We start from the raw sequence: 25,569 nt of genomic DNA on the forward strand, positions 1-25,569 counted from the left end.
CCAGAAAACGTCTTTTTACTGCTCCTTAAATGCTCATTGAGCCGATCAAACACATACATTTGTACCGAATCAAAACTTTTTCGTTCTTTTTTTTAAGTGGGAGGATGAATTTATTTTCCCAACACAGAGGCGTAACCATCAAACATTACTGTGATGTTATGCTAATGGAGAGCTTTAATGAAAATGGACTTGAAATGAGGAAAGAATTATATTCAGACCCAGAGAAATGTGGAACATAACTCTTGCCATTATTTGAAAAATGAAGCTCACACAGACTCCAGCGAATGTTTTATGAGTCAACACCAGTTTCCAGCGCAGAGTGGTGGAGCAGCTCCAGGCATCTCTCTTCGTGACATTTTACCTTCAACCAACCACCCAAGTGACTCATTAATGACCCAGAACTTAACAAATGAGTGGTGAATGCACTTATTTCCATGCTCGGTGATTTATAACAAAACTCAGACTCAGTTAATTTTTAGTTTCAGAGTTGGAGGAAAAGATCGAAATCATTTTTTTTTTCTATCCTGGGAGGTTTTCTCTTCCAGATTATCAGTGACCCGACTTTAATGAGTCTAAAAAGTGAAGTCTGATATGATCTACACAGTCACTTTACTTTATTGTACATGATACTTGACTCTTAAAAGATTTTTTCACATCAAAGTGTGAAAATCTTATAGAATATGATGTTATGTAACACTTTATAATAAGTAGGCTACACACTATTAAGCATTAAATACTGATCTCATCATTTATAACACATGAATACTCATTAGCATGTAGTTTATAAACAGTTAAAATGTTTTACTCATCATTGATAAGCACTAAATGTATTTATAAACTACATACTAATGAGAATTCATGCGTTATATATTAAGAATTCAGTATTTATTCATGCGTAAGTGTTACTTGATGTTGTTTTGTAATAGATTAACTACTCAGCAAATGAGTAGTAAAATTAATCAGAACCTATTTTGATCATTATCATTATTGAACATCTCAAGAGTCCAATTTCTCAACTGTGCTGCAGTTTGTTTGGCCAAAACAAAGGACTCTGGGTAATTATGATGGACTTTTTTTTAAACAAACAATGGGCCAATCAGATAAATACTCAACAATTTAGTCCACAATAGCGATAATTATTAAGTGTTATATCACCATATCAGCTGTTTCCTGTGCACACACCAGGTCGATCAATTCATTTTAAGGCTCTAATCTTTTGGAAGAACAATGTTATTTCGTCTCACAGACTTTGGAAAACACAGAGACACAGACACGAGAGAGATGTAGATGGATTTTTAGACAGATTTTCAGATGAGAGCAATGCTGTTAATTATCTAATCTAAACAGTTTAATCTCAATAATAACCTGAAATGTCTCTCTGTCCTCTGAGGTCAAAAGGTCAGACAGTCTTGGAGCTGAAAGTGAAGCAGTGTGTTTCTTACATAACTGACAACACACACCACAATGATACAAATCACCCTCCTCCGTGTCCTCAACATTTCTAATGGGTGAGATTTTGGAAAAACTCACCAACATATCGGAGGACTCCAGGGTTGAGGTTTGAGTCACGGTTTTTTTGTCTTGTTTATGCAGCAAACAACAACTGGATTAAGTGTAATCAGAGAAGATGCTTTTGATACAGACTCTGTAATTATTTCAAGAAGTGAAAACATTTTGGTAAAATTATTTTTTCCAGCCTGCGAGCAGAAATGTGACAGGCCTGTTTTGTGGTGGCACGCACTGGACTGAGGAGGATGTGGTGCTCGGTGCAGGCTGGCTTCACGCCGGTAGGTGGCGCTGTTTCTCTCCACTGAACAGCTGGATGCCAGACCTGGAGAGGTGCAGTGGAGAGACTGGGGATTCAGGAGCTCTTCCTGGAGGAGGTCCTGTTTTATTTGTATGTTTTTAGATCCAAATCTTCAGATAAAATATGAAACTGTGAAATAAATCAGAGAAAATCAAAAGGAGTTTTACGGACACGTTATCTTTTAGTTCTTGGGTGGTATTCGCATCCATCTACCGCCGTCCCACCTCTTTGCCTCCAATTATCTCAGAGAGCCGGACCGGTTGCCAGAGGAAGACTCCTGATTGGCCGGATCAGGTGTCAATCACAGCCTCCGTCCTGTAGCCTCCTGTTGGCGAATTCAGTCCACACCAGAAGTCAGAAAGTCAAATTTCACCAAGGGCACAAAAGGGGAAGCGTTCATTTATCCGGTTAGTCTGACTGATCCCATCACGTCTCACAGGACACAAGTGGAATCTGACTCTTTAGTTTTCTGAACGTTTTTTTTTTTATGTCTGTGCTTGAGAAGTTTTATTGTTTGCTTTTCTTAAAAACGAGGTTAATTGGACTTTAGGACTTGTTGGCTCATTTCTCCGTTACATTTTTGCGCGCTGTGCCAGCTGCAGCTGCCTGCGCACCTGAGTCCGCTGCTGCTGCTGCTGCTGCTGCTGCTGCTGCTCAACATGACTTTAAAGCCTCTGAGCCTCTGAACTGTGATGGTGACAGCACCAGCCGGCGGTGACATGCTTGTTGTTGCGCTGAGCCTCGGTAAACGCGCAATCTCTCGCTGTGGAATAAGCACCGGAGCCCAGGTGTCATCACCGCGGAGAGCTGATGTGTCCGTCTGGAGGAGCGCTCCTCCAGTCTGACGCCCGCTGGGATTTGACAGAGCGCAGGAGTTTGGGATGCAAGAGAAACCTTAGAGAGACAATCCCCTGCTACTTTCACCTGGACCCAACACGGGCTGCCCGGTGCCATGGCCTCTGAGGTGGTGTGCGGGCTGGTCTTCAGGCTACTGCTGCCGGTGTGTCTCGCAGCTGGTGAGTTTTTATCATCATCATTTTTCTATTTTACTTCATCCACAATTTTGACACATCTGTATTGGGTCTGTTGGCACGTGATTAATCAGTTATCAGCTGAAAGAAACTTCCTTTCCTGCACATTTCCTGCTACTTAACATGTAACTTTAATTAAAGGAAGGCTTTATTCTAACATTATAATTAATAACTTTCATTTTGTTTTTATTTTGAAAAAAAAAAGTCCTTTCCTACTTTTGTGCACTGATATAAATAATCTACAGTATGGCATAAATTCAAAACCTGACGTACAGTACATGTGTTTTCTGATCAGATTTACGATCATGTGGAAAATTAAATAGAAATCTATGAGTGACCCCATGATGCTGGAGGTCACAGTTCACCCTCCTACATGTGCTCTCACACTGAACCCAAACTAGGATGCACACACACACACACACACACACACACACACGGTCATGCATCAGCTATAATATAACTCATAAAACCAGGAGCCAACAGTGCAGCAGTTCAGTGCTATTCCTCATATGACCCGTTACCCTTTTTTAAAAATTGGATTTAGTAAAGGAAACACAGCCGACAACAGAGTGCGTCAAAGGCGACCTTTTGCCTTCTGGAGTCACTGCACTCTGCACATGTTTATCTGTCAGTCTGGAGACGTTTCCTTGTAGAATGGGAATGTTTGACACTAAAATCACCAAATCACAGTTGTATTTTCTGTTTCTTTTATTCTAATCGGGTTTATTTCACAGAAAAGTTCATTTTCAGTGCACAGAAGTTGCACAAATACGGTACATAGCCTACATTTCCACACACTGTACTGCAGTAGTAATTAAATACATGTGTGTTTATACTGTAGTGTCGGTGATTTAAATCCTTGGTTTCTGTTGTGGTTTAGCTGAATGGCTATTAATGAATCATCAGTGGTGTTATTGATTGTTGAGCTGCTGCTGACTGGACATTGAGAACATGCCCCATAGTGTTAATATTATTAATTAACATTGATGTAGCCTCGACAGTGTCAGAGCTGCAGACAGAGACGTTGTTTGTTGAGAAAAAAAGAGTTATTGTTGCTGTGTTGCTGAATGTTTTTCTTGGTCCACTCTTGTTGCGTTTGCACATGGAGGTGATTCATCCTGGAACGTGGCAGCTTGTTTAGTCACTTTCAGCAGCTTTAAGCCTTTAAGACTTTTTTTTTATATATATATCCCTACGGAGCTCTAATATTTCAAGTTTCCCTGACAAAGAGGGGCAACAAGGCTTCAGTGCAGGATGCTGGAGGCCGGGATCATGATCACACCTCGGATGCTGACTCCATTAAATGTAGTTTACTTTGTGTTTAAAGCTGTAATTTTGTGGTAGGCCGCAAGTGAAAAATGATTAGCAGTCTAAAAACTGCCACCGAGGTCTCCACTAAGACTTATTACTGGTGGGTGTATACTTTTAAAGCTAACAGCATGCTTTCTACAGATAAGACCCACTCAGTACCACCATAATGCATCACCTGACAGCCCCGACGCCCCCCCCCTTTTATTTCCAAAAGCAATTGCGAGGCCATGCATTGTCTCCATTAATTCGTGGAAAGTCGTTTTAACAGTATGAATTAGTAATGCGGTTGCGAGGGGGAGAGAAGAATTGCTTTCCCTTTTATCGTAAACATACCTTTTAATATTTTATGTTTTTTCAAAGTGCAAATGAGCACTTGTCATTCAGCAGCTGTGCAGAGTGACTGACAGGATGGAGGAAATGTAAAGTGGAAAAGAAAGGGAACGTATTACTGTTACTGTACGGGGTGCAGACGGCAGGCGTTAGAGATGAGAGAAGGTATTTCTTTTGTCAGCATCTGATAGTAACTGGGGCTTTTTTATTTATTTATTTATTTATCTATCTATCTGTCTCTGTTTTTGTCAACCAAAGACCTCTTCTTAATAAACAGAAACTGATCCATTTGATATCATTTAACAACCATCAGCAAACAATGTGCTGCTGATAACTGTGTTTTCTTGATTATTACTCACATTTGTAGCAAAGTTCACCTCATTTGACGCTTGTTTTGGTCAAAATTCTTCTAATTTTAGCTTTAATATCATGTGCTTTATGCTGAAACATGATAATGAAGTATATATTTCTTACACCCTTTTAGTGCTGAATGAACAGCAGAGCAGATGTCTGACTCACAAACACCTACATGTCTCATATACGTTGCAGATTCCTGCTGTTCTCGTGTCCTATAGTGAAAGACTTGTCTGCTGACGTTACATAGGCTGTGTTTCCTGTTGGCCATCTGACAGCACCTCTATTGAAAAGCACAGAACTGCTGGGCCCATGTGTACACAGTCCCTCCTGCCACCACACACACACACACAAACACAAACACACACACACATTTGCACACAGTTATAGTTTCGCTGATCAAACAGGCCGCCGTTTATGTGTTTACTGGCAGAGTTTGGAGTGTGAACAACACGATCGTGAGCATGCACTTTCCCCAAATGTCTTATCTGATATCGAACATGTTGTTGGAGCAGCAGGTTCAGCTGCGTCCAGTCGGGCAGCAGCAGGGTGGACGACGTGCAGATGCCGAGCCGCCGTAGTGGGCATCACTGGAACCATGATGCTCATTTTCTGTTTGAGTTTTTAATGTAATAATAAGACAAAATCAATTTCCCTAGTGCCCACACAGACTGAGACTGCCCCGTACGTAGATGCTGCAGCTACAGTAACGGGTGCATCACAAATCTACGAGCAGACACAGCTGGTGGTGGCATCGTGGTGGTTCAGAGGAGAACTGGTTGCAGAACTAATGGTTTTAATACAATGAGATTATAGGCCTATCGACACAGACTGTGGTATTAATACACACAATCATTTTCATGCAAATACATATACAGTATGAGTATGATAAACCTTTCAGTCAGACCGAGGCTGTACTCTGTCTCATGAGAAACACAACAATCATCTCAGAAAATGTGAATTTCTGTTTAAAATCAATGAATCAAGCCTTTTCTAAAATGTATAGGCTATGAAATTATGTTGTTGGATATAAAAACATATCATTTTTATTTGCTCTTAATGCAAATGAGAAGCTCCTGGTTATGCAGCAGTGAAGCAGAGTTTAACACAAGGCTTGGGTAATATCCACAATGTAACATCTAGATACATTCAAACCTAAATGATGTGATATATAATTATTATTGCAGGGTTTTTTTTAGTATTGAGCTAAAAACAGTTTTCCATTGTTGGCAAAAAAAAATAAAAAATTCAGATTTGACAGATTGAACAACACTGGTGAAGGAGATGTGATGATATATGAAAGGAGAGACTTTGTAGAAGTAGTAAAGAGAATATATTTTACTGTGACATCACAGTGTCTTCAGTTACCATGGTGATTGATAACCCAGGCTAGTTATCGTAAACTAGCAGCTAAAAGCAAAACTAACTAATGTGAAAAATTTTCAGATGTCATTTCAGCCTACATTACTGAGTGAATATGTTGATATTATGTCTCTAAGGGGCTTGTTGTAGGATTTATCAATATACTGAAACTGTAATTTGTGGCCACAACATCATTTGTTTGGCAAAAGTTAGCTGCATGGTCATCTTACTTTCAGCAAACTTTCCTCTCAAACTGCAAGAAATAGCTGATTTATCAAAATAGATTTTTGCTGACAGACTAATCATTTACACATTTAACAAAATGAAATGGGAAAAAAAGATGTTTACACAGACTTTGTGATGCAAAGTGAGCCTGTTTGGGTTAAATTAAGGCTCATATTGACACTGATAAACCAAATTAACAGGCTAATTGTACAAAATGAATTGTCAAAGTAATAACTGCTGGCATATTTGACAGTTTAAATCTGATAAAATCATAATAAACAGTGATTTAGCTGCCTAAATCTAGATTTAGATGAGGCCTCTATCAACTATCTTGGCTTTGACTGTAAAAAAAAAAGTTAACTTTGCTTTGATGAAAGGAATAAACCTCTGTCTGCACTGCACAGTGGCGATATAGACTTGATGTGGTATGCTGTCTATAATTTTTTTCAGAGGGCTTTAAATTCCTCTGTTATCTCCCTCCGTGCTCGGCCTGGCCAGGCACTGACTGCACCACCACCTTATCTTCTATCACCACATTTATGTTTTTGGGCTCAAACTCTGAAGTCAGTTGGCTCGGACTTCACATTTAAGGCTGGGTAAAGCTTCTCTAGTGAGCAGAGGCTTTGTGTGTCTGTTGTAATAATAGCTTTTTATTGGGGAAGACAAAAGCCTGATTCGCCCCGTGAATGGGGATTTTTACAGTAATCTGATGTCTGAAAACAACGGCAGTTTATTTTCATACCCTGTGTCAAAAAAAACCCCTCAGATGGTGAGTCATACAGAGGAGGCAAATGGTCAGGAAGACTGCGGTCGAGTGTCTGCAGGCTACAGCAGCTGGAGCAGAGCCCTGCAGATACAGACAGATAGATAGATAGATAGATCATCTCCACACGGTGTATAGATACAGAATGACTGCATTAAACTTGTAACCGAGCGGATGAATAATGGGGGCAGCGCGATCCAGACTTGGGCAACCAACCTGGGTAAAAAACAGGCAGGTTTAGAGCTCATTTAATGCAACATTTCACAGAGATGAAATGAAGTGGGTGGGGATAGAAATGCTGCAGTGTGAGACCAAAAAAAAAAAAAGTGAAGATTGTGAGTCATTCCCTCCTTATTCACTCAACTCGACTTGGACTGAAAAACTCTCACCTAGTTGTTCAGAACATTTGACAAATGATGAACAATAATGAACAAGTGTTTTTTCTCTGTCATCATATTTGTATATTTATCTGTCCGACCTGTCCAAACATTCGTACATACTTGAAACTCAATCAAAGTATAATTTTCAGATTATTTATGCATTGCCCAGAGATGACAGCACCCATAGGAGTTAGAGTTAGTTTTGATTGGTCTGGATACTGAGAAAACCAGGATGGTTCGCTTATACTCCTGTAGAGCTCCAGCTTGGGAAAAGCCACCGCCAACTAAGTCATATGTCAATGAATAGCTCCATTGAGTGTGCAAAGATAAATAGAAACACCATTTTCAGCAGTTAAGTGTAATTTTTCGGTAGTTCAGTCGAGGGTCTGATCTCTATACGACTGTAGAGACGGTAACTCACGCAGGCGACCAGGTTGTAAACTTTGTGCTTGTTGACTTAACTGCAAGAAAGCAGAAACCTGGGAGGTCAGACTCAGTGTGTGTGCTCTCCTCTGTGCTCCACCACCTACTGACCTAAACATATTCAGAACAAGACTCAAAACCCACCTGTTTAAAATCGCTTACCCACTCCACCTCCCCCTAACTCCAACGTTCCCATCATTTTGCACAGTTTTATTCACTGTTTATTGTATGTTTCTTGTGTTTGGATGTCATTTATTGATGATTTTATTTGATGCACTCCTCTGTAAAGTGCCCTTTGCCTGGCTTGAAAGGTGCTTTTTAAATAAAATGTATTATTATTATTAAAGGGATAGTTCACCCAAAATTCAAATTTCACTCATTATCTACTCACCCTCATGCCGACTAAGAGCTGTGAGAATTTTCAGAGTTATCCGTGCCTTCTCTGAGTTACGGGAGGGGGGTTCGCGCAGCAGTATTTGTCCATATAATGGTTGTGAATGGATACCACTTTTCTTCGTCCAAAAAGACACACCAAAAAACATCCAAATACCTCGTCTGTAATGTCCCTCTTGTATTGAAGCCCCGACATGAGAAATTGTTCCGCCGATCACGCAAGATTTGCACAGACACAGGAAGAGCAGTGAACTGAGACACTGGGAGCTTCCGCTACAAACAAGCTTAAAATATAGACTTATTAAAATTTTTTCGGAACAATTTCTCATGTCGGGGCTTCAATACAAGAGGGACATTACAGACGAGCAGCATGGAGGTATTTGGATGTTTTTTGGTGTGTCTTTTTGGACGAAGAAAAGTGAGCTCCATTCACAACCATTATATGGACAAATACTGCTGCGCGGACCCCCCCCCGTAACTCAGAGAAGGCACGGAGGACTCTGACACTTCTCCAAGCCCTTAGTCGACATGAGGGTGAGTAGATAATGACTGAAATTTGAATTTCGGGTGAACTATCCCTTTTAAAGAAGTATAAAAATGAATGCAGCTTACTTTAGGAAGGAATGAGTGTTGTAAATGTGATATGATTTATTACTAGAACTAAACCCCACAGATGTACAGTACAGTACTCTAAACTGAATCCATACTTTAAGCTGCAGCACTGAAATGGTGTTTACTACCGTGTGGCTCAATTTTGAAAACCTTTAATTGACGTTCAGTGGTGCAAGGTTGATGTGGAGCTGTTTAACTGGTAAAAGCCACAATCAGGACAGATGGTCAGTCAGTGCGACTCTGGGAAAACGAGGTGCGGTTTCGGATCAATACATCAATTAATGGTTTTTGGAAGTCATGTTTGCACTTAAGTGTTTTAACTTTCATCACGAGCTCCAAAGACTTCCTTCATGCGCTCGGACAGGGTGTTTATATGTGTGTCGGGGGGGGGAGTGTTCGGGAAAGGGTGAGTGTGCAGAGTTACATAATCCGGTCTCTTGTGTGGTTACACATCCCAAAACAGTCAAACAGTGCATTAAATTTAAGCTTATTTTCATTCTCAGTTTATATACTGATTATGTCCTTGGTTAATCTATTAAGCAGCAGCTCTGTAAAATATCAGAAAACAATGAAACTATAGCATCACACAGTCTGAAATACAAAAATACACAATTTACAATGAAGTGAAAGCAAGAACAAACATTAAAGTAACTGTTAAATAGCTTGGTTGAAACAATTAATCAACTGTCAAGATGAATTAATATAAAATGCATGTAAAATATAAGTTATAAGTGATAAACATTATTTTTAAAAAAGGACTGAAACCAGACTCTTTCAGTCACTACTCATGACATTTCACTCTCTTCATGTTCCACGTCTCTGTGTGTGATTTCATCCAAAGTTTCTGGCAACCAAAAGTTATTTTCCTGTTTTCCGAAACCTCTGTGCTACATCATGCGTTTTAGGGGCATCTGCTGCCTGACGGCGCTCCGCTGAGATCCCCCCCCCCCCCCGCCTCTGATACGTTAACTTGTTTTCCCAGATTTTCATCAGATCATAGAAAGAGAAAAATGATCCAGTTTCAATAACGCTCACAAGTCCATGAAACGCTGCGGGATTCCTGCAAAATGAGATCGTCACATGTGATACAAAGCTGCACTCTGTGAGGCTTTTTTAAAAAACGACGACGGGCAACGGGGGAGGAGGATCGAGACCGCCGGCAGCACAGTCGGTTAATTGTCCCCTCTTAACACCCAAGAAACTATCGGGGTGATTATTGTATACTTCAAAACCAATGTCAGTCCCTCCCTCCCTCCCCCCTTCCCCTCCCCTCTCCCCTAAATGACTGAATTAATCTGGGGCTCTTGTTGTGATGCAGCCCAGATGAACAGATAATGAGACTTGTGAGTGTTTTTAAGCTTTTGGTTAAAGGAATGTTCTGGCTTTTTATTGGTATGAGCAGCTTTTCTACACCAGGAACATTTTAACGACTCTCCACCACCACATGTTTCTCTCAAATCTGTGTTTCGTTGATCTCGGTGACGACTCCTGACCAAGCAGCTTGTTGCCACTGCCAGACTCAGCGTTTTTTATATTTGTTGTTAAAAGTTATATAATGCGCCATTACACACCGAGCTATAGATATCCTCTTACAGCACTGGTGTTTAAATGGACTTTTGTTGTTGCTGATTTGTTTGATTTGTTGCTTAACTCTTGGATCTGTGTGCGTGTGTTTTTTTGTTTTTCAGCTTGCCTGTTCAGGTACAATGCCCTGTCCTTCATCTACCTCATCTACCTCCTGCTCATCCCTCTCTTCGCCGAGCCCACGAGCACGTCGATGCAGGGTAAGATCTGATCTGCAGCTTCTCTCCCCTTTTAAAGCCTCTCTCACTCTCAGAGATGAGACAGAGTACTCCACCCCAGTACAGTACTAGAGTAAGAGTACAAATACTACTGGTCAAAATTGACTCTGTTACAAGTAAAAGTAGCTCAGTCAACATGTTACTCGAGTAAGAGTAAAAAAGTACTTGCTTTTAAAGGTACTTAAGTATCCAAAAGTACATGCTTTTAAATTTACTTTAAAGCTGAAGTAAGCGATCCGGTCGTTTTGGGTAATGCTGCATTCCAGGCAGGCTTTTGAAACCGTAAATTACAGCTTCAAGTCACGACTTACGACTTTGTAGCGTTCCAGGCAACCCACTCGTGTTTCTCCGACCTGTTTTACCGGTGAAAGTCACTATAACGGCCACTCGTAACTTCTGACCCGTGAACTCGTACCAGATCGAACTGGTACGACTTCACAGGTCGGAAAAACAGGAGTTACGAGTTGCCTTGAACGCACCATAACGTCTTGTCAGCCGATGGAGTTAGCAGCCCCCGCCCTCGTCATGGATCTATTGGTCCTCGTCCCTGTACACACAGCCCTGCATGCCGTTCTCTCTCCTCATTGGATAAAACTTGTAGGATACGAGAAAAGTTTTCTCCTCGGCTCAGAGCAGAGCAGAGTGACTGACAGACCCGTGTTTCAGACCAAACACTCTATGTAAGTGATTGCTGTCGGAAGATATAACTATTTAAGACTTAGATTAACACAAATATATCGCTTACTTCTGCTTTAAGTAAAAATAAGAGTAAGAGTAAATTTCTTATTTTTCACATCAATGAATTACTATAATTTTTTCTAAATTAATTTAAGGACCTTTTAACTCTTGTTTCTGAGAATTAACTCTTTGAAACCAGCTGCAGTGATGTGCTGCTTTTAGGGGTTAGGGTTTCCTTCTTTGACAAACACAGCTTGTGTCCAATAGGATTTTAGAAAAAAAAAAAAGAAAGAGCAGACCTGAAAGTAACGAGTACTTTTCAGCCTTTCTAGAAATTAACTCGAGTAAAAGTAAAAAATATTTGTCTTGGAAATGTATTCAAGTAAGAGTAATAAGTACCAAAGAAATCTAATACTCAAGTAAAGTACAAATCCTCTGGATATGTACTTAAGTACAGTACTTTTACAGTAAATGTACTCCGTTACTGTCCACCACTGCACACTCGATGGCATCGCCGCCGCCGTCGCCGTCCGTCCATCGCCTGGAGAGAATCTGTATGACTTTTTTTCCTCCCTCCCTCCAAAAAAACAGCCTCCACTTTGAATTGCAATATTGTTCTCAGTAATACAAACCAGCCCTTCTCCAGGGGACTTGAATTTCCTTGAGATGAGGATGGATTTGGCACATAGCTCAGTCCATGAAAGGTAATATCAGTTAGCGTGTTCATGAATCCATCTGTAATAATAAAAAAAATACAGTATATATTCACGGCCAGTCAGATGTGAGGTTGAAAGCTACAGTGCGTCAGGGCTGGATCTTGTGTCCTTTTAATGAATATGATCATTTTGGGGCTTAGGTTTTTTCTGTTTACACAGATAATCTATGTAAATAAACAAAAAAAAAAAGACCCAAAAGAGAAGAAAACTGAACTAACAAGCTGTGCAGTTCAGGGAAATCGACCCACAGAGACACAGAGTGAAGCCTGGTTTCAATAAAGAGGAAACCACTTCAGTTATCAGACTTGGGGGATATAAAAGTAGCTCCTATAAGATTCAAGTGTCATTAGGTAACACAATGATATGTGCGTGTGTTTGACAAGGGTTATTACTTAATTCAGCCGACGTGAGGTTTGAGGTGCAGCTCGGTGTTTAAAACTCTTTGGTTTAAAAGAAAAATAAGAGTTCAGTAAATGAAAGCCACTCTGAGCAGCCACACTGTCCTTCAGTGACCACACAGCGGCCACTCGTCCTGTAAACACACGTCAATCACAACGGACGTCTGAGGTTTTATGAGAAGTGACCGAGGCCGAGAACGTTCCTCCTCAACAGGGTGATGGTGATGAATGTGGGGTTTGCGGTCTCCGAAGTCGAGCCACGCCTTTGTGCACTGGCCCTCACCGCAAAAATACTAAACAGCACACCTCTTAACAGTATATGGGCTTCTGCAGGAGACCACATGCAGCGTTTAATAATACATCAACCCATATATTGGCCGAGGGAACAACATCCAGTCGGAGAGCCGTCGTCTCTGCTCGTCTCCAGCTGAAATAACAATCAGGAAGTAAAAGGAGGAAGAGAGAGGAGAGGAAAGAGGAGGGAGGGAGGAAGGGAAGAAAGTGGACCACTTACACTCTCATCAATAGTTAAAGAGAGAAGTCTTCTAGTAAAGCTCAGTGTTCATGGACCTGATGGATGTTGACTTCAACAGTTACAGGATGTCAAAGGGTTAGATGGTTGTTTTAGTTTTTATGAAAGATCCTGAACGATGAGAATCAAACTGTCCTGTAGGTTTCCTCAAATTACTGATTTGATTATAGATACTTTGACACCAGTAATAATAACAATATGTTTCCTGAGGACAATGCACATTAATGAACAATTGGTGACGCACACATGACGTCATGTAACTTTAGCTCAAAGCTGATTTCCATCCGTAGACCTCACATTTAAAGACGGACAGACATACTGTACCATAAAAAAAAAGATAACAATAGGAAGGTACCTGTGTAGAAAAAACAGAATATTACTGTAGCAGCAGTTACAACAATGAGAAAACAGATAACAACCTGCATAAATAATAAGAGAGGACAGAGTATTAGCAGCAGTTATAACAGTAAGAAAAAATAAGAAAACAGGGATTGCCATGCAGTGGATCTGCATAAATACAAGAGAAAACAGAATATGAACAGCAGTTACACAATACATTACAATAAAGAATATGATACAGTAAGAAATAAGGATATGATACAGTAAGAAATAAGGGCTACAGTAGTGCTGTGTTAAAGTGCTGGTCAGCATTTCATTCATGGGTGCAGATTTGGTGGGACATTAACCATTCTTTAAGCTGTTTTTTGAATGCATTAAAAGTAGGACTGTCTTTAATCGGGGTTGGGAGACTATTCCAACATGTAGCCTACTGCCCTTTTGGCCTTCAGTATGTGGCTACGTCTGAACTGCACCTCACAGTCCTCTCTGGAGGCGTATTTTAATTATATATAATAATATTTCAACTTATTTTTAATCGTAGTAATAAACACTTTTCATAGGTTAGGCATAAATCTGCAAATAATGGTCATTTTCATTTTTAGCTTCATCAACTGATCATTTTCTCATTTAACTTTTCCCAAAAGCTCACAGCGTCGTATATTCTTCTCTCTTTGATCATCTGTATTGGTATTCAGACTGATGATATAAAACAGAAAACAATAAATCTGCTTGAATAGTAGGAACAAATATTTTTTGGGGCATTTTTTCCCAGTTCATTTTTTTGTTAAAGTTGTGTTGGTGTGTGTATTGTAGAAACAAACGTGTTCTAGTTCTACATCCCATTCATTCTGCCATTTCAAGTTGAAGCCACCATGTGATTTTTATTCTATTTTTCTCCAGCTTCTTGTACTTTATTTTCTTGAACATGGTATTTAAAGGTATAGAGAACAAACAGCACATAAAGTACAGTGACAAATGACTCCTATAGGATTAATGTCACAATATGAAGAAATAACCTGAACAAAAGGGAAAATAACAAATGATATAAATCACACTTTGGCAAGTTGTTTTGTTGAATCTGGTTTTGCTCATCATACAGTATATCTTCCTGTGATCCGTACATAAAAATACTTAATCACTCTTTAGAGGTACTTTATACATTTTGTGGCCCCAGTCTGCTGTTTTTGTTGGTGCTGTTTCAGGCGGCGTAAAAAATAAAGTGTTGCATTGTGTGTAAGGGAACAAATAATTTATCTCTCAAGCGAACAGCTCCGTTCTGCAGGGGCTCTCATAATTCACGCTGCTTTTTAGCTACACACAGGAACGAACCTACAGTAAAGTTTGCATGTGGACCCTGAGAATGCATGACTCAATGCATTCATCATCACAATTTTGCAGGTCATCATTCAGATGAAAGCGTTGTTGTTGTGCCCTGAAGCTCCCAGCAGGTGCTTCCTGATCCGCGAGTGGAGTGAGTTTACCTCAGAAAACCCTTCTATGCTTATTATTAAAAGACTGTTGTGTCTGTAATAGTAATAACCATAATAAACAGTGTAAGCCCTTTGAGTTAGGCCGCTCCTTGTTTGCCAGGAGCAAGTTACTTTCCATGCAAAGCTTACAAATGTGACACAGGTGTGAGTAAATGCTTATCAAGATCTGAAACAACAGCGTAGACGTAGACGTTTCTCTTTTTCACGAACAAGAGATCTATCTCACTGACGCGTTCAAGCTCTTTTTTTTTATTTCCAGCTCGTCGAATGAAATCCTAATGATAACAGTTTATCTAACCTTCAACCGGGCATTGTGCATCGATGGAAGAAGACGTGACAACAAAACAAAAAAGCAAGTGAACAAAAGAAGTGAAGTAAATAGCCACAGGCGTGAGATAGCATGAAATATTCCTCTTAGTTTAACACCTGCCGGGACATGAATCCCATCTGTCTGCTTTACACGTCTGTCACCACAGAGGAGGAGGAAGAGGAGGAGGAGGAGGAGGAGGAGGAGGAGGAGCAGTTGCCACAAAACAGGGTTTATAAATTACAGGATTATGTTTGACTGGAAACTGTAGTCTTTGCAGAATGAACGAGTTACTTTGAGGTAAACATCTATATAATCCAGACTTGCACATCCTTGTAAAATCTCAAATTATAGCTGGTTGGTTGTGAACATGCTGCGAAGACTAATTTGTACTGCCCATTAAGAATAATTACTACAATGTGATACCGTGTGATAATCTTTAAGCAGATAATAACAGTCTGTAAGAGTTGAAACATGTCATTTATCTCCTCTTTCAAACTGTTCACTTAATCAATGAATGCAAACCTACTGTAAAGTATATACAACAACACCGCAAACAAATAAAAAAAACACATCTTATTGTGCAGAACTTTAAGGCAAAAAGTACAATTGTTCAAAATAATTCTAGACAGAATCAGGAAATGGGCATTTGGCTAAATTCGCTGCTTTGTTTTGATGGTCTGTTTCATTTTGTGTCGTTCAGACTTACAGTAAAGGACACGCTGCTGCAGCAAAATCAGTTAAGAGTTAATGTAAACCAAATGTTCGGCATGAATAATTCAACGCGTGTAATTTGCTTTAAGAAAAAAAAAGTGTAGCAGAAGTGAACCTGAGGATACGACATCCCATCCTGCAGTCAAAGTTGTTGTTGTTGTTTGTGATTTACTCTCTAACGTTGTAATTGGCAGTAATTGGCTCCACTCCCCTTGAAGGCATTCGACTCTCAGTGGAGGTGAACAAAGTCTAAACTATTACTTGTTATGGGTAGCAGGCACTTTAAGAGGCTTTGCAATAGGTGCCATATGCCTTGTTGAATGGGCCCTGACATGACAGCTTCCCTTCGGGGGAACTCTTTTAGGACTTGTTGCATGATGAGTCTATATAAATATTTGATGTTATGGTTGATTTATCAGGTTTATGTTTTAGCTGGTAGACTCCTAACAGAGGGCGTCTGGCTTTAACGCGGCGTCTCTGAGTTTGGCCCGTTTTTATCGCACCTTTTTTAAGACCTGAGACACTTTTCTCTCCTCGTCTGTTGAGTCTGGCGCGTGCTTCCTTTTCAAGCACTTTAACTGGCCTTTCTCTGAGACTATAAATCAGCTTTTTTAATGTTGTCAAATGGACACAATTCTCTGATTGATTAATGGAAAAAAAAAAGCCATCACTGTTAAATTTGAACAATGCCTTTTTTGTGTTTGGGAGCGTTTAATAAAAAGCGCTCTTGGGACGGCGTTTTGAGACCAAATAATGACGCGAAGCAAAAATGCTTATTCAAGATGAGCGTCAGGAAAGCGAGATAGATGGCTGTCAGACAACAGAAATGCTCCGTTTTATAGGAAAAAACAAAACAAAACAGGGGGGACGGAGCCAAAGCAGTTGCATTGTCCAGAGGCTTTTGCACCAATTTGGATGCAGGAGCTGGCTATAACAGTCCTCATTCCTCATATTTACAAGCATTCTTCTCCCTCTTTGTGAAAGCCCGGGGAATTGCAATGGGAAATTAGCACAAATTGTTTTTACTTCAACATTTAATAAGCTCTGCCACGGTGCGCTGTTGCTCACACTTGATAAGGTTCGTCCTCAGCGGCCCCGAGGCTCAGCAGCAGCAGCAGAAACAGCAGCAGAAACAGCAGCAGCAGCCGTGCTTCACCTGAGCCAGGACATTATGCCATACTACAGTAAAACAGTTATGTGTTCCCCCTGCAAGGATGCAGTAAATTTAATGAGATGGAGATGTTGCTCCGTGGAGGAACCAGTGGACCAAACCGCTGGTGGAGATCTACGGGACAGTTTAATCAGGGATGAGGATGTTACTGTTAATTTATCATCTTAGAAAGCTCATCCTTCCCTGAGGATGAACTTTTTTCTTTTTTTTTTCTTTTAAATTTTCATAACAAGAAGATGACAGAAAAAAGTCCTATTGTAGAGAATGATCACCATAACAACTACTGAAATTATCCCAAATACCTGTAGGTGCGCTATAAAAAAGGCCATGTGTTGAACAGCTGTGGCAGCTCCTCAGACGCCTCTCATCCATCGCTCCCTGGATCAGTAATGTCCTCTGACAGCTGTGGGCTTAACCTACATTAAAGGAGGACACCGGGTCAGCCGATGCCTGTATGTTGCATTTATGAGTCTTCATTTGTGGACTTGAATAACTCCTCAAAGCAGAGAGAGAGAGAGACTTGAGAGCGTCTGGCTCTGCTTCCTTTTCTGTTTGACGAATCGAAAAGGCCTTAGAGAGAATTAGAGGTCTTGTGGTCCGCCAGAATGTTTATTTGACTTTTTCAACCAAAAATAAGCTTCGCTCTGTGCTGGTGTTGGCAGCGTTTGACCAGGATATGTATCGTTGATCCACAGAAAAGCCCCTCGTTGGGTGCTCTCCCAGTCACCTCCACCTTCTTTTACCAACTAGTTCATATGAAACAGCTTCACAGCCGATCTCATGGTTACACACAGAGTTTCTCCACAGAAAACAGCTGTCCATGCTTGTGTTCGTTCATCGAAGGTTATTTTTAAACTAAATATCACTTGTGTGTTCAGCATCTCTCTTTTTTTTTTAGACATGGAGAACTTTATCTGTGTCTGAGTGCAAAAATAACATGTGGAAATCCTTAAAACTGAGAGCCAGTGGTGGTGGTGAACTCACTGTGGCTGTTCTCTCCTCTCTGCAGGCCACACAGGGCGTCTGCTGCAGTCCCTCTGCTTCACCAGTATGTCCTTCCTGCTGCTCCACATCATCTATCAGATTACCGTCAACAGCCTCCTGGCCGGGAACTCCATCACCTCCGACTTCAACTGTGAGTACACACACACACCACCAGCACCGACTGCATGCAGCCCCTTTGTAGTCTGAAGGTTGGACAGCTTTGTTACTGTAGGTTTGTGTCTGTTCAGAGGGAGGTTGACAGACTAAAGCCACAATAAACCCTGTAATTTGCCGTTTCAATTTTCATATATATGATTTCTTTAGAGGACAGGGGTGGAGAAGAGATACAGAGAGAGAGAGAGCATGTTGCAGCTGTCTTTCAACAAACTTCAGCAGCTGAGGAACTTAAAGCTCTTTTTGTGACGCGTCCAAAAACTCCAAGGGTCCATGATCAGTTTATGACAAGTGTTTATTGTAACAAAAATCTAAAAATCAAAAAGAGCCAACAAGCAGTTATAGCAAAAGGGGAAAATAATAGCAACCAAAAACGTAATAACAGCCAGTAACGTAATAATTTTGGCCATTTTAAATGTAATAAAGCCAATAATGTAATAATGTGCCAATAATGTAATAAAACTTTTGAGCCAATAACGTAATAACTTTGTTGCCAATAGTGTAATAAGTTATTACATTACTGGCTGGTAATAACTGGTGCCGATAATGTAATATTACATAAATATGACTGCAGTTCTTGGAAATAAAAGGCTTTTTTTTTTTTTTTTACAGTTTTTGTGCAGTTTGTGCATATTTATGTATTATTACATTATTGGCACCAATTATTACATTTTCAAAGGTTTTTTTTAATACTAGGCCAATAACATAATAACCAAAAAAGCAAAAAGTTATTACGTTATTGGCTCAAAAATGTTATTACATTATTGGCACGTTATTACATTATTGGCTTTATTACATTTAAAATGGCCAAACTTATTACGTTATTGGCTGTTATTACGTTTTTGGTTGCTACATACGTGCCTTTCAATGAATAATAATAATGATAATGGTGAGATGGTAAAGTGAAATGACAGTCAACAAAAACTATATGAGCTTCTAGTTCTCTCCCTTTGTGTTGAAAAGAAAATAACCACACCCTCTAAGTGTGTCAATGCAATGACGTAAAAACCTAAAGCAAAATGGCAGGCAAAATGTATTTTGGCTTCTACAAAGCCCATGTGTACACACTATTTACTGTAAGGTGGTTAACTGAGGTCTATGAACACGCCGGTGTGACCACTTCAAAGTGACGTAAAAAAGAAACTTCACTCGAAAGTGCAGATTTGAAACTCTCTCCCAGTTTTTATTTAACTTTGATAGACCACGTAAAAACCGGATATATACGATAGTACATAAAATATTCAGCCCGGGGTTTGGGATGGGAGGGGCAGATGTTGCATTTCTTTCCATATATCCGGGAAAATATGGTCGAATCATCTGATACTATACTGATACGTGACAAATAAACCAGAGGCATCTGACATGGATCAGGATTCGGATTTGATGATTTCTGTGTATTTTTGGGCCCAATGTGTTAATATATTAGTGGAAATGAAAAAAAAAAGTTGTGTTGAAAAACAAGATACCAAGTATGGGCATGTTAAACCTATTTTGGTAACACTTTACAATAAGGGTCCCTTAATTAACATTAGTTAGTACATTATTTTGCATTAATATATAAACTAATGTGTTAATTAATGCTGAGTAATGCATACATAATGATAACTAATTACATTATTCAACTTTTACATTCATTAACTAACTTTGAGTAGTAAACATTAATTAACTGCTTACTAATAGGCTCCATTAATTAATGTGTTTCCTAACCCTAAGTAATACATAATAATGATTGTTAATATATCTGTAAACAGTTAATTAATGCTTAATAATTAAAATAAATAAATAATAATAATAAATGTACTAACTAACGTTAATTAAGGGACCCTTAAAAAATCAACTGGAACAACTTTGACCTCTGAAAGACAACGGTTCATCCTCTTTGAGCCGCCATAAAAGACAAATCTCGAACATCACAACCACATTTTCACAATGTGAGCCCCCCCCCACCCCCCCTCCCGGCTCTTTGCTTAAACTCTGACCTGAGCTATTGATTCAGTGTCGCGGGGTCGTATATCACCACCGAGGAAAAGAGGAAAGTGTAGCTTTTTCACGGCCTGAGGCGAAGTTTCCATCCAAGAGAAACCAAAGTGAAGACACGCTCCATTTACAGGAGCAGGTAAAAATTTACCCTCTCATAATAACTCAACGCTCTCGACACATCTCTCTCACTCTTACTGCGTTTTGTCACATCATGAAGATTTATGGATCTAATACACTGCTTAATGTAATTAGCTTCGCGACACACACAGAGAGACATAGAGGGAGGCTGCTGCTGCCAGAAAAGAAAACAAGAGCGAGGAGGGTGTTAATACTTTGGCGTTGGGCTTCTCATGAAACTCGGTATCAAACCGTTAAATTTGAATGTGTCTAGACAGGACAGACCTTGACCCTGTGTTGTAATGACTTGTTCTCTCTCCCTCTAATGGAGAGAGAGAGAGAACAAGTCGCTTTCCAACTGTCGAAGTCCAGCCAACTTTGCTCAGGAGGCAGAACGAACCTTATCGCCTCGGGCAGCAACACACAGGGCCATTCAGCGACGGGCAGACTAAATATTCACTCAAGGAAATCTTTATTACCGAGGTCTCGAGGGCTGGAGGTTTTTTTTTTTTTTGGCAGATCAAACCCTGGTGTGATGAGACCTGTAAATTCTCCACAGTCTGCTGTGTCTGACCGTGTGTGTGTGTGTGTGTGTGTGTGTTATCCATCCCTCTGTCTATTGATCTGTCTGTTCATTTCAACCATAGTCACTTATATTAACAGGAGTTGGAAACTGTGAAACAAATTATCATATTTTGTAAGACTGCTTCATTACAGCCAGTTAAGCCTGTGGTTGATTGGCTGGTTCACAGATTTTTATATATATAGGTCATAATAACATATAAAACTCAATGTATAACAATGGATAACTTGGAATTTAATGAGAAAAGCACAATAAAGCTTTTTAGGGAATATGCCTGTTTTGATTCTTCTTATAAATGACAAACTAAACTAAACTAAACAGCTGTTGTCGTATATACTATAATGCATCATTGTTGTCCCCAAAAACTATTAGAAACACATGAATGAGCCTCACTGTTGCCCTGGGTGAAATGGTCCTTCATTAAAATGGTCCTTCATTAAAATGAACACACACTATTTTAGAGTCAACCCCTTGGTCACTGTCCTAATACTGTAAATACTCAAGAAAGCGCCCAATGTGTATTAATCCACAGCTGAAAATAGTCACTACACAATGCTCTGTCTACTTCTGTTTATGTAACGTTTGGCTAAAAATGACAGTATGCAGCTGTTTGAGGAAATTAGGTTTTTTTTTTAGTCTGTCTGTTCACCACTGTGGTTCAGACTGAAAAATATCAACAGCTACTGGATGAGTTGTCAGATGTTCATGGTTCCCAGATGATGAATCCTACCGATGTTTCCTCGTTGAGTAGCCACTTAGCATTTTAGCATTGTCAGTGAAAGCACAACATGACAGCTTAACCTCTTAAAGGAGACATATTCTGCCCATTTTCCACAAATTAAAATAGTTCCCAGGTGTCTTAAAGACATGTCTGTGACATGCTTTGGTCAAAATCCCCCAAGGATCAAACATCACAGCTCTTTGCATCCTCTAAAAACAGCCCTGTTCAGAACGGCTGGTTTCGGTGCCTGTCCCTTTAAATGCAAATGACCCACTGCTTGCCCCGCCCCTTCTACCGATACCAGGTAGAGGTGGGGTTATGCAAATTCAAATCCTAATAATTACATCACTGGAAGACAACTGAGGGAACAGCTCGTAAAACCATGTGGATATCAACCTATAGGGAGCCTGCACATTACAGATTTTTTTGTCTTCACGCATTTTGGGGGCCGGAGAGCAAGACAAACACCCAAATATATGTTAAAGAGCCTCCAAAAAGCGATATATTTTTCATAATATGTCCCCTTTAAGCACTAATTTTCTTCACTTGGTCATAAATAAATTCATAAAATGCAGAAATTAAATGTGCAAGTCATGGAGACTACCCGTTTAAAGTTGCTCGCTCTGATTTCAAACATATAAATAATGTGGTGGAGGGAATCTGGTGCTCTTTATAGTAAATAAATGATCAGTTTACTTTGTCTGGAGAAAAAACAGGTTTGTGGTTGAGTACGACAGACATGTTTGTTGACAATAGTGAAATAAAGAATATCACCAGACTCATCGTAGACTCTGTTTAAATAAATACACACAATATTGGCATCAACAAACCTTCTGCTCATGAGAGGGAAATAACCTTGAACTGGAAATCAACTTTGTGGTTTTTGGACAATTTGTGACTGTTTCACTTTGTGTCCGATTTTATTTACTCTGTGAGCTTGAAAGTTGAAGCAGCTTGTTCCCAGTGTAACAAACACGCTGAGTAAGGAATACGGTCGTGTCGTGTGTACGTTTCTTGTCTCAGACTTCATATCATTAAAGGTCTTATTGGCGCTCGAATGCATAACACGCTGAGTTATTATTATCATCTGCAGTATTAAACAGTGGCGTCCCTGTCTGTGTACGAGCGCTGGACTTCTCACAATGGCTTCTCAGTGAACAGCTGGTGGATCCTAGCTTTTATTTGACAATTAATGAGGCACGGGGACCGGGGTGGAGGAATATAACGTCACGCACTCATGGTGATGAACTTAATATGGAGCTGAAAAGTGAATACAACACATTTTTGGAGAGAAGCAGGATGCCATTTTCGCACATATAGGCTACATCTGGAGACGTTTGATTTTTTTGCTCCACTCTGATGATTTGTTCACATATTGTTGGGGATTTTTACTTCCTGAAGATAATGCTACTTATGTTTTATTTTTTTGGGCCACATATACGACAGGAAATCAGACATTACTCATTGTCTGCTTGATCCGCCGCCTACGTTCTGAGAAAATGCCTTATCTCAGGTTTCTATATCTGGTGTTTAGCCCTTCGTATCATTTAAACTGGTCTTTTTTCTTTTTTTCCTTTTTTTTTGAGCTCTGGTTTGGTCTCAACCAACTCCAGAGGAAAAGCAGCATATGAAGTTTCATGAATTTATTAGTTGTTGTTTTTTTAAGGCTGATTAAGTACATTTCACACATAAAAATATGGAATACATAATGTACACAGTTGCACATAAATAAATATATATATATTTGATAACCAAATTTTATTCAACATTAAACAACTGCAGTGAAAGACAAGCAAATAAATACAATTATGTAAAGAGTTTAAAAGGAAGAAAACAAAACACAGAAAAAAAGAGAAAACAATAATCATAAATATTTTTTTTAACCTCTTTTCATGAAATGATTGTGACTGTGATTTATTCTTGATCGATAGTGTTTATCTATCTCAAAACACTATTGATCAGCCTCTTCCAAACACATCACTGTGATCACAATTAACCTTTATAATAGGAATAAAAACAGGAATATGTCTGAAAACAAAATTATTGGAACTTTTAAGCAGCTCAAAAGTGAATACAGCACATTTTTGGAGAGAAGCAGGATGCTATTTTGCTTATTTTTGCACATATACATCTGGAGACGTTTGATTTTTTTGCTCCACTCTGATGATTTGTGCACATATTGTTGGGGATTTTTACTTCCTGAAGATAATGCTACTCTATTCTTATTTTTATTTTTTTTTATTTTTTTGGGCCACATATACGACAGGAAATCAGACATTACTCATTGTCTGCTTGATCCGCCGCCTACGTTCTGAGAAAATGCCTTATCTCAGGTTTCTATATCTGGTGTTTAGCCCCTCGACACCCTTTTCCTTTTGGCAGCCGAGTGTAAACAAGGAGTCCTCCTTTCGCGTTGAGGTGGTTATCCTCCTCCTCCTCCTCCCCCCTCTGGATAACTTCATATAATTTCCTCTATTCGCTGTAGCCAAATGCACCATTAGAGAAGTAAACTGAGTTGAGTATGAATGAGAAAACATTTCCAAAAAGGCCGAACACGTCCAGCTGTTGCAGCAGGTCACTGACTGGTCACCAGATGAGCCGGGAGCTGCTGGGCGCCGGCTTCCTTTGGAGTCATCCGTCATCATTCCTCTGTGCTGACTCAACTCGGCGTGGAGCTGCATTTATATTTACATTTACATTTACATTACATTAGCTGCTGAGAGAGAGTTTGTGTGAACTGTCAGCGAGGCGGAGCCCAATACGGTATTATCAGCTGAACTCCCAGATAGTGACAGAAAAATAATATACACTGCTCCGACTTTCAAATACTTTCCTGTGATTGTCTGAACGCCCTTGGCAGTCATTGTCCAGCCTGACAAACCCCCACCCATCTGTTCACTACCAAGTAGGTTAAAGGGATAGTTCAACATGTTGGCAAATGGCCCATTGCCATAATCCCTATAGTCATAGCAGTAGGTTTGTTAGCTTTAATTGCCGGTGCAAGCTGTTTTTAGAACGGCGGAGCAGAGCCGTGAGCTGCTCAGAGCTACACTACGAAGGCTAATGGGATTTCTTGGTTTCCTTCATCAAACTCATCAAATACACAATCCAACAACTCCAAAAGCTCTGGTGGACAAGTTGTGACCTGCACATTCACCACGCTATGAGATAATAACAGTACGTTACCACACAGAGTTGTTTTAGAGGTAAATTCATGCAAAACAGCTGATGCGTGTTCCCGTCGAAGGCAGTTTTCCAGCAAGCAGTCTCTGCATTTCCCTCTAAAACAACTCTGTCTGGTAACGTTGTGTTATTATCTCATAACGTGGTGAATGTGCAGGTCACAACTTGTCCACCAGAGCGTTGTGGAGTTGTTGGATTGTGTATTTGATGAGTTTGATGAGGGAAACCAAGAAATCCCATTAGCCTCCGTAGCGTAGCTCTGAGCAGCTCGCAGCTCTGCTCCGCCGTTCTAAAAATAGCTTGCACCAACAATTAAAGGTAACGAACCTACTCTTAAAACTATAAGGATTATGGCAATGGGCCAATTTGCCAAAATGTTGAACTATCCCTCTAAAACACACAGTTAAAAAAAGAGTTTTATTTGGCCCATATCTGGTGGTAATGGATGATTCACCAGCTCCTAAAGACTAAACAGCCTGTTGAATGGTTGTTTAGTGACAAGCTCCGTCCTCGGGGGAGACTCCTCATTAACACACGTATCCTGTCCGTCATTCCCACAAATAGGAGACGTTTAGTGACGTTTACTTCCCCACCCCACGGGGGCGTACAGATGCTCTGATAGTACAGCAGTTACAGTGTGACGTGCCGAAACGCTGACGCTGCATATCGCCATGTCTCTGTGGAGAAGG

General features: G+C 40.0%; 1 protein-coding gene across 2 annotated transcripts in view; it reads left to right on the top strand.

Annotated features, from left to right (window-relative positions):
* The first annotated feature begins 2,536 nt into the window (after positions 1–2,536).
* The window catches only part of piezo2b (piezo-type mechanosensitive ion channel component 2b), a 116,972-nt gene continuing 93,939 nt past the window's right edge, over positions 2,537–25,569 (top strand). The window contains exons 1-3 of one of the 2 annotated variants that reach the window (XM_085803786.1): positions 2,537–2,823; positions 10,680–10,775; positions 18,148–18,273. In XM_085803786.1, coding sequence (XP_085659912.1) covers positions 2,760–2,823; positions 10,680–10,775; positions 18,148–18,273 — 286 coding nt within the window. In that variant the 5' untranslated portion in view covers positions 2,537–2,759. The remainder of the gene's footprint in view (positions 2,824–10,679; positions 10,776–18,147; positions 18,274–25,569) is intronic. The other variant, XM_085803785.1, reaches the window with a different exon arrangement.

This window comes from Trachurus japonicus, chromosome 17 (assembly GCF_045865225.1).
Source record: "Trachurus japonicus isolate A0001 chromosome 17, Traja_1.0".
Classification (NCBI taxonomy): domain Eukaryota; kingdom Metazoa; phylum Chordata; class Actinopteri; order Carangiformes; family Carangidae; genus Trachurus; species Trachurus japonicus.